The following is a 10811-nucleotide window of genomic DNA, read 5'->3' on the forward strand; positions in this document are numbered from 1 at the left end:
CCATCTCCATGAATCCAACCAACATTACTTTTGTTGAGTGCCATCGTGTGTGGCATAATAGCTTTTTGTGTTTCTTTTGGTTTCCGAAACTAGGTAAAGTTGAGCATCACTGAATGGCCATTTCAGCATCACATAGTTTTGCTTTCTTCTTTTTCCTGGAGTCCAGTCGATGTCCTTTTTCGAAGTAGGCGAGGTTGAGCTCCATTTGTCATCACTTGAGTCTTCTTCTTTTTCCTGAAGTCCAGTTGATGCCATTTTTTGAAGTAGGTGAAGTTGAGCTCCATTTGCCATCACTTCATATCCTTTCAGTTCTCCTTCAAAAGCCTACTTCAACATCAACCATGGAGGAACAATTCCAAACCCCCAGGACACTTACATGACACTGGACCACTACTGCTTCAACATCTTCTTCTGCTGCCAGTCCCCTTCTCTCTCTCTCTCTCTCTCTCACACAGACACATCAAAATAAGTGGAGTCAATTCTCAAGTTATGTCCTGAGATCATCTGTGATTAACATGAGTGGAAAATTTCAATTTACCAGTGAGTACCAGTATGATTAGACTCAACAGTTCAGCTTTGATGTCAGAACATTGAACATTCCACCTCCAAATACATAAAATGTGTTCTTTCAGCTGCAACTAAGAAAAAAATCCACCCAGCTCTTGCTGTTTCCTTTCCTCCTCTCTTTTGCTTTTGCCAGGGCAATTACTGCAGATCAAAAGGCTTTTGGCCACAGTAAGGGAAGAGAAAAAGCTCTTTCCTTGCTTTTTGGTGTTAAAGAGTTGTTGAGGTTAAGGCTGATACCACCCGCTGAGTGAAGGACTGGTTGTGGAACAGTGAAAGCCTGGAGATTCTCTGGCTTATATCTCAAAGTACGTTTTAGCCCTGTCTGAAACAGCCTGGAAAATATAAGGCATGCAATGATGCCACAAAGACTTGACTTGTCATCCAGTACAGTAGTATCATTTGACAGGGGAAAAAAAATCTTATGACACTAATGAGTAATCAGTGCTATTACTCATTAATGTTTTCTGGTTTTTGCTAAACACATGCCCATCTGATTCAAGATAAATCATGAGGAGATTTAGGATATAAAAGGCTGAGTCCTTAACAGCACACTATGCATGCTCTTGTTAGTGTCCCTGTATATGCTTAGAAGTCTTATTTCATTGTGGATAGGGAAGGAGGACTGATTAGATTCTTTTGTCTGTTGCTATTGCTCATTAATATTTGGTTTTTTTGCTAAACATTCTTTTCAAGGACTGATTTGAAATGAAATCATCAATATGTCTGTGATTAGAAACAATTGTATGGTAATTATGTGCCTTGTCATATTCTTCTTCATAATGAAGTGTCTTTTTGCAGCATTTATGTTTCTCCTGATTGAAAAAATGTTGTCAATTATTGTAAAGAAAATAGATCACCAACCAATATTGTAAAGAAAATTTGTACTATATTCTTCAAACAATTGGATTATGTCACATCAATTAACTTTATTTACAGTGTTATATTATAAGAATGGAGAGGAGAAGAGGGAGAGATGGTGGATGAATTGGTTCTCATGAGTTGGGGATTGTTAAGAATATAAATGAATAGATCTTGTCTCATTTATAGATAGTTATGACATAATCTGCTCATTTATATTCTTATTAGAGAGATCTTAGATAGTTGCAAAACTAATTGAAGAAAATTCATTTAGGATCCATAATAGGCCTAAGAAGATGAAACACATAACTTGAAGTGGCTTTTAGAACCTTAAATCTCAAGAAAATGTCATTTCAGACCCCTCATAGTCCTGATGGGTGGACAATCCACATCTCAACATCACCCACAGGTACTCAAACCAATGCCTTCATCATCATCCTTCAAATACCTCTCTTCCACTCACCAACCGTTCTATCAACAGTCCACACCTCTCTCTCTCTCTCTCTCTCTCTCTCTCTCTCTCTCTCTCTCTTCATAGCTGGACTGTGTCCACCAAAAGAGAACTCATCCCAAAGCCACTTAAGCATAACACAATCTTTCTCTCTCATCCCTGTCTATGAGACTCCACATTCCCTTTCCTATTGCCGGCCTATATATCTCCCATCACAAACATCTGCCAACTCCCTTCCGAGTGTTCCTCCTTGGGCTCTATTACCTTTCCACTCTCTGCATCCATCCATCATCACTTGAGGTTTCTGCCATGGCATCGGCAGCGGAACCTTCAGAACCTCTCAATTACAAGGTACTACTAATCTACACTAAATTTCTCTCTGTTTGTCTGAATGATATCATTCTCTTTTGCCTTCAAAACATGATATGCTTAAGTGAAATCCATGGTGGCTTCAGACTTGGGTGTTGAAGGTTTCCATCCACTGTGAAGGATGCAAGAGGAAGGTGAAGAGAATCCTTAAAAGCATTCCAGGTAGCCTAAGAAGATCCAAAGCTCTTTATTAGGCTGCTTCATTCTGCTAGATTAGTTATGTCTGGGGCTCTTCGTTTCAGGTGTTTATGATGTGGAGGTCGATGCGCGGCAGCACAAGGTGACAGTCAAGACCGTGGTGGATGCCGAAACGCTCATCAAGAGGCTGGGGAAGTCCGGGAAGCACGCTGCGCTGTGGCCGGAGAAGAAGCCCGTTAATCAGAGCCCCGGAAATGGCGAAACTACCAAGAAGAAAGAGGACAAAGAATCTTCTGTATCCAAAGAGCCAGCAGAGAGCTCTGAGAAGAAGTCGATCCCATCGGAGAGTAGCTCTGCTTCTACTGCCGCCCCTGCCGAAGCTGAAGCGAAACCCAAACCCCCGACAGAGCCCGCAAAACCCGATTCCAAAACCGAGGAGAGCAACGTAAACGAGCCCCAAACGACCGATGCAACGAAGGTCGACACCTCTGCCCAGACGCCCGAGAAGCCGGCCGCCACGGTAGACGAGAAGGCTTCCGCCGCCGCCGGCGAAATTAGCAGCGATAAAGGCGGCGGTAAGAAGAAAGGCCACAAGGCACAAAAAGAGAACTCCGAGGACGCAGGGAAGGATCCGGATGCCGGCAGCATCAACTCATCACCACCGCGACACGCGTACTCGCACCCGGCGTACCCGCCGCCGCCGGCGTACGTCATGAGCTACAACATGGCACAACCGAGCGCTAGCCAAGCCTACTATGCCTCGCCCGCGCCGCCGGCCTCGCACGGCTACGCCTACATGCCGTTCCCTCCGCCGCCGGAGTTCTACTACGGCTCCATGGACCCGAGCTTGCCGGCACCGGTGCAGCCGGCGCCGCACGACGACATGTTCAGCGACGAGAACCCCAACGCGTGCAACATCATGTGAAGTGTTCATGGTATCCACTCCTTAATCTCTCTGTATATGTATGAGACTGCTTAAATGTATGAACTTATACTGCAAGTATAAGTGAAAGGCCGTGTGATGATGTTGCTAATGCCTCCTCTTCAGCAGATTTCCAAGTGTTCATCTTCTTCTGTTCTTCACATACTGTGATTGCTTGGTGGAAATCCAAGCGAAAAGTGATGTCATGTGAGGGTTGCATGAATTATAGATGACAAGAAAGGAATTGGATGTTTCATGTGTCACATTCTCCGAAAGATAATGCAGAAAAAGGAGGACAGGCACTTGAGGTTAAGGATCTAAGTGTGTTCTGAGCTGTGATTCGCTATCTATTGGGTAATCTTGATCGCGGTTCGGTAAACGTCGATTTCGGTTTTGGAATTATCGATTTTGATAATTCGGGTTCGATAATGTTTATTATTTTAATTAAAAATTTTAAAATATATAAAAATTATATATAATTAATTTTTATGACAGCTTTAACACTTTCTAATTAAAAATTCTCAATATAAACCGTTGATCTTTTATGTCTAAACCACTATACTTAAAAATCTATACCGTAAAATTCCAGTCGCATAGTTGTTTTTTCTGTCTAAATCTCTATGATAACTTTGACACTTTTTATTAGTGGATTTTCCTTTGGTTTCATCGAAAAATTCTCAATATAAACTACTGATCTTTTATGTCCAATCTACTACACTTAAAAATCTAGACTATAGAAAATTTCAACCGCATATTGTTGCCTTAATCCATCTATTTGTAATTTTTATTTTTTTTTTAGATTTAAATAATTTAAAATTGGAATCGAAATCACCGATTTTAATTTTGTTTAAAATAAAAAACAGAACCGAACCGAACCGATTCCGATTTGGTTTGAAATAGACGAACCGGACCGGTTCCCGGACCGAACCGTGATCACTTTGTGTAAACGTGGCGGGGGAGTATGACCTAATTGCGTCAGATTCAGCAGAGTATACAGAAGACCGGTTTGGAAGAAAGTGTTGCTGGTGGGACTCCGGTGGCCTGTCGTGTTCTCAAGCAATGGCAAAACAGCAGCAGAGTTGGTGGGATGTCGAAGGGCTCCTCTGGAAATGGGGACTACAAGTAGCTGTATTCCTGAGGTATTATTATTACTTGGAAGAAGACAATCGACAAGCTCAGCGCAGGATTTGGATTGCTGAGTGGAGGATCATGCAGATTGGTGATGACAAAGTCTCTGTTTCTCATATCCAGTTAGAGAGAAGGCTGTAACTCTCGAAGATTTGAAGCCGATGGTCCCAACAAATGATGCTTCTTAATGCAGCAGACAATACCATCGGCATCAATAATCTCAACAAGAAGAAAGAAGGTTTTCAGGTAACTCTCAGAAGCCGTTGTCTAAATGCAGACCTCTGATGCTGATTTCATGGTGAGACTTAGATTCACTTGGTAGAGGCCTCTCTGTGCTTCTTCTGCAGGCATTGGAATTAATTTACCGGTGCACGGGAGAAGGAACAAGAAGAATCGATTAAAGGAAGAGAGAGGCACACAATCTGCTGTGGGACACAGATATCATTTGTCGAGGCGATGATGATATTGCTGATTGCTTTTACGAAAAAGAAGAGCTAATGACAAACATCCACGCAGGCAGTGAGAGGGAAATGACATCTTTAGATAGAGGGATTAAAGGGGCCAAATTTGAAGGACGATTGCTGGGCCAGCATGAGGTTTAATCTAATGCGTTGCATCGATCTGCTTTGGTATCTTAATCGAGAAGCAGCTTCCCAACTCTTTCGTCTTTAAAGCCGCCATGCTTCGTTTTGTTCATCAGAATTGATGAAGAGATCCATTTTTATACACATTATCTGAAAGTTATGATTCTTCTGCTGCATCTCCTGCATGGCTGCTGCTGGTTCTGCGGTGCCGTCGCCGTCGCCGCCGCCGCCGCCATTTCAACATTCCACCATGTGCTGCCACTGGAAAGAGGAGGATTAGCCTGACATATCATGGTGGCAATAGTTGCTGTAAGTTGCCAGATACAAATGAAGCCACAAGTTAGAATGATCATCCATGAAGGAAGAACAAAATCCATGGACGATATGCTTGATCTCATCAGTGAAGCTGTAATTGTTAGTAGCAGAAGAAGCAATGAGAAGTGAAATAAATGAAAGAGTCAGCATCATCATCTTCCTTTGAAGTTCATGTATCACAAAGTTCCCATGTAAGAAAGAAGAAAATTGAGGGAGATGTTTCTCTTCTGTTTCAGTAACACAAATACATACTGAGAGTGACAGTTGATTACTAGCTTCTGCAACCTGCACAAAAAGTGCATGAGAGTCCACAGATAAACTTAAAAGACATCCAAAGTTCATTTGTGTTCACCTCTTTAGCTTTTGTTGCCTTTGAAACTGATGCTATAAGACAAGAAGTTCCAAGACCTACCATAGTGATAAGAGTAGCATATCATGAACAATAATGATTCCAAGAACATTGAAGTGGTAGCTGCTACTGCTACTGCTACTACTACTACTGATGTTGTATCAATGAAGTGGTCTCTACTGCTGAATCTGCATCTACTGCTACAGAAGCTGATCAAACTGTTCTACAGAAATATGTAATGATGATCTTACCATTATTCCTGCTGTTGCAAACTCTTGAGTAGTGAAGATACAAGTCCACCTGTTGAGATCAATGAGCCAACAAAATAAATTAAAAACATAAAAAAATAATAATAATTAATCTGTATACCTATCATTAAATGTAATGGCAAGCAACTTATCAGTAAGTAAATTAATCCATACAGATTTCAAGTATTTAGAGTGCTGCCAAATAGCTTCTTTTTTTCCTGAAAAATCCTCATAAAATATTAGTGGAAGATCCACTGTTGTGGGGATTTGGGTTTTTGGGCCAACAAATATAGAAGATAAGGTGCTTGGGAAGAAGCTATGGTGTTTTATGGTAATTTTTGCTTTATTTATTTGACTTGATTTGATTTGATTTGATTTTTTTTCTCTTCTATCTTCAGAACTATTTGAGATACAGGGTTTTGTGTTTTCCAAAAATATATCATTGGAATATTTTTTAGGTGAATGATTAAAGGCTTTATATAATGTTTAAAAAAATAAATAATTTGAATTTTAAAATATAAAAATTACAAACTTTATAAAAGCTCAATTATTTAGAAGAAAATTGCTATATAAATACATATATACACTTTATAATTCACATTTTTCATAGTGATTCATACTCAAAATTAGATTCGATATATGTTGGATTATTGTGGATATGCTTGCATATGTCATGATATTGATATTTATAATGGTAATCTTAATAGTAATAGTGATGATAATAGTAATGGTATTAAAAAGTTAGGCTCAATTCCTATTACTAAATGATAGAACTTTAAGTTAACAATCATGAAGTACATATAGTAGAGATTTGTGCTATAATTAATATACAAAATAGAAATTCTATATTGATGCTTTAAGTTACTTTCAACGTTGCACATTGATGCTTTTAGATATAATTTCTTATGGTATGAAGAGTAAGTCGTATGTTTGTTTCATCGACATGTCTTGCTTCATGGATTGGTTGTCCTTTCATGTACATGCAAATGTTTATGGTCATTGTATATAGGATGCATCATTGATATGCATATTGAAAGTAGGTTATTGACATTCTATATTATCTGTCTCTAATATATATACCAACTTTGGCAATGTAGGCTCGACGAAATAGTGATAAAAAAAGATTAAATTTAAAATGATAATTAATTATTAAAACTTAATTGGTAAATATATTTAATTATTAATAATAAAATTTTAAAGTTGAATTCTATTTACATCATCCACATTTAAAATATATATATATATATATATATATATATATATATATATATATATATATATATAGTTTTAAGGAAGATATTCTTTTATCTCATCGTCTCGTCGTCTCGTCGCGATAATCTCTGCCTTACCTCTCATTGTGGCCACCATTACCCTATCGCTTTTACTCATATGTTTTAATCATATCGTCTTCTTTCCCTTCGTATGAGATACTAATGGACTTTCATATTATCATTTTAAGACGAACTCAAACCGAGATTTATACAGTGATAACATCAATGTGGGGTCATCGATAACATGAAGGAAGATATATGATCGCCTCATACTCGAGGTCTTCTTCTCGATAATATCGAAGGCATAAAAAAGGATAAGGTGGGAGAGAAGACAAGGTATTGAAGGTATTAAAAAACAATCAAATGAAAAGATCGAAAAATAATACGCCTTTTAAAAAAATGTCCAGAGAAATAAGTTTTTTCAGCAAGACTGACATGCTTTCTATGACGTGTCATTAGTGCAATGTGATGGAATGACAAAGGACGATGACATGGATGGCACATGTGTGCCACATCGTCATCATCGGGTTATGTCGGCATTCATATACATACGAGTATGTCATGTCACGAGAGACGCGACAATGGACCCTACAAGAAGGACGAGAAAAGTACTGTTGCTTTTTGACATCATTTCTATCGTTGAAACATTAGTCCATGTTTACTCTCTCTCTCTCTCTCTCTCTCGCTCTCCCTCTCTTTCTCTCTCGATTGGTGAGATAGTCATTAGTCCATGTGTACTCTCTCTCTCTCTCTCTCTCTCTCTCTCTTTCTCTCTCTCTCTCGATTGGTGAGATAGTTTTAACATTCCCATGCAATCAACAATGGATAAGGATAACATACCCCGAAGCCTAAGTCAACATGATAAGCGAGTTGCCTAATTGGGACTATTCGAACAATGGGAAATAAATTTGCTACACGTCAATGAAAGTGTCGGCCGATGTGATATTCGTGTCACACTTATATCTAATCTTTTCACGTCGACACCACTTTGTCCAATCAAATTCTAATGCTATCCATCAAATACTTTGATATATTTCATATATATTTATTTTTGAAAAATTCCTTATTACACTCCAACTTTCAAAAATATTTATACCACGATTCTTTTATTTTTAAAATAATATTATTATCTTTATCGACAATCATTTTTGCCTAGTATTATTGTTTTCATCAAACCCACCCCTACCTCTGTAGATTTTGTTTGTCCCCATTAGATCCATCCATGCATCTCTTGCCTTCATCGTACTTACTCATAACATAAGCAATCACTAGACTGTTAGCCCCCGCCACCCTAATTCTTGCCCCCTTTATCCTATGGGACATGTCCTTGTCTTCATGATCGTAACCCCTACTTTCTTCGCTCGTAGTCCTTTTTGCTTATGCTTTTGTCACTAGTTACTTGTATCGTGAGCAAGGACAATAAGGGTGGGGCACATTGATGTTACTCCGATGGGCAAGGGTGTTGAAAGTTCGATAGAGATAGATATCAAATAAAATTTTTTACGTAAAAAAAATATTCTCCACTATATAGGAATTCCTTAAAAATATGAGTTTTTTCATGAATTTATTATATATATATATATATATATATATATATATATATATATATATATTCACTCGATTAATCCTCTCGAATTCGATACTAATTTTATATTTAATTGGTTGTATTTGTGAATGTATGACTTGGAATATACGGAATTGATGGAGGAGAAGTCTAAGTCTAACATAGTGTGATGCATGGACATGAGAATTAATTTGGACCATGTGAAGAAATTGACTTGCTTAATTCCACAACAAGAGTAGTTTGGGGTTTGGATGATCATAATTTATTGATCGGATGAGATTTGAAATCTTTATTACGTAGTTGAATTTGATACATCATCATCATCATCATATTAATATTAATATGTTAGGAATGAGTCTCGATTGAACTTTATTCAAATCAGAAACATTAGGACATCACATCCCTAATCCAATTTTAAGCTCAAAATCCTTCTCGACGTGGGGCCTACAAATGGAGCGAAGGCAAGATTGTGATGCCCATAATAGAGTTCAAGGTGGATAAAAAGCCTGTGTGGATTCATTCATCCTCCGTTTACTTGTCCTCTTCCGAGTTGATGTTGCTCTTTGGTGAGGAGCGTCAACGTTGTCCTTTTTCTTTGATAGTTATGGGACTTTGGCTCCACGAGTTCATACCATATAATATAAAGTCATTACATAAGGTTTAATCCTATTTTGAAATGTATTTATAGATTTAGAAAACGTGATAATTATTATTTATAATAATAGGTGGAATGATGGTAGGAAATATAAATTAATAGATGGATTAAGTCGAATAGGAAAAAGATGATAAAGTTGAATTGTAATAAATGGTTGAATATAATATCTTATATATACAGGTGGGAAAAGAGGATTTCCCTCAACTGTCGAACGAGATTTTCTCATGCGGTTAAGAAAATTTTATCTGTTATCATGTCCTTGTATGATTGCGAACTAGAAGTTTCATGAGTAAGTCTACTAATTGATGTTTAACAATTTAATCTTACACAAAATGGAAGTTGATGATAATGTGAAAGAGAAAAAAAATGATAAGTTAGAATTATAACAATAATTATTATTATTTATAATAATAGGTGGAATGATGGTAGGAAATATAATTTAATAGATGGATTAGGTCAAATAGGAAATAGATGATATGTTGAATGGTAATAAATGGTTAAATATAATATCTTATTTATACATGTGGGAAAAGATGATTTTCCTCAACTGTCCAGCAAGATTTTCTCATGTAATTAAAGAAATCTTATCTGTCATCATGCTTCTGTATGATTACGAACGAGAAGTTTCATGAGTAAATCTGCTAGTTGATGTCTGATAATTTAATCGAGTGGAAGTTGACGACAATGCTAAAGAAAAAAAAAATTTAAGTTAGAATTATAACAATGATAATTATTATTTATAATAATAGGTGGAATGAAGGTAGGAAATATAATTTAATAGATGGATTAGGTGGAAGAGGAAAAAAGACCCGTCGACCTAAATATATAATTATAAATGGAAGAACTCTTTTTGGTACTTAAATTTGAGATTTATTATTACCCACGACAAAAGCATGGATGAAAGATGTTAGAAAACATAATTTAATGGACGAATTAAATGGAGGAGGAAAAGTACTCGTCAACCTCAACGAATCAAAATCAAATTCGATTGGTGGGAGGCTGCCCCCATCAGAAAACTCCACCATCCAAAGGTTGACAAGCAGCCAAACTCTCCCCTCTCTTCTTTTGCGTTCACAAGCACCCTTGTCGCCTTTCCAATTATTGCCGAGTCGGGTCCGACTCGGAACCCGCCGGGTCGACTCGGACGCTGACCCGCCCCGGGAAACTTCCGAACACGCGCACCGGATGAATGCTAGCTCGATTCGCGTTTCCCAATATTTCTTTTCTTAATATCCTCTTTAAGAAATTTGATTATGCAAATTCAATGAACCTTTTTTTTTCTGACTTTATTCAAATATAATCAGATTCTAGCCTTTTTTTTATTTTTTTTCAGTTGTCTGTTGGCATAATGATATTGACACTTTTATAATCTTATGAGAATACAAATAATGC

The 10811-nt window shown here is 37.5% G+C and overlaps 1 protein-coding gene and 1 long non-coding RNA gene across 2 annotated transcripts; both read left to right on the forward strand.

The window, feature by feature from the left end:
* The first annotated feature begins 1973 nt into the window (after positions 1–1973).
* LOC135587345 (heavy metal-associated isoprenylated plant protein 35-like) lies at positions 1974–3561 on the forward strand. Its single transcript, XM_065078631.1, has 3 exons — positions 1974–2227; positions 2332–2407; positions 2488–3561. The coding sequence occupies exons 1-3, from the start codon at positions 2042–2044 to the stop codon at positions 3306–3308; spliced, it is 1083 nt and encodes a 360-aa protein (XP_064934703.1). The 5' UTR covers positions 1974–2041; the 3' UTR covers positions 3309–3561.
* A 653-nt stretch (positions 3562–4214) lies between these two features.
* On the forward strand, positions 4215–5577 carry LOC135588947 (uncharacterized). Its single transcript, XR_010476541.1, has 2 exons — positions 4215–4679; positions 4781–5577. It is a non-coding gene; the product is annotated as an uncharacterized LOC135588947 (long non-coding RNA).
* Positions 5578–10811: the final 5234 nt, after the last annotated feature.

Source organism: Musa acuminata, chromosome BXJ1-8, assembly GCF_036884655.1.
Source record: "Musa acuminata AAA Group cultivar baxijiao chromosome BXJ1-8, Cavendish_Baxijiao_AAA, whole genome shotgun sequence".
NCBI lineage: Eukaryota > Viridiplantae > Streptophyta > Magnoliopsida > Zingiberales > Musaceae > Musa > Musa acuminata.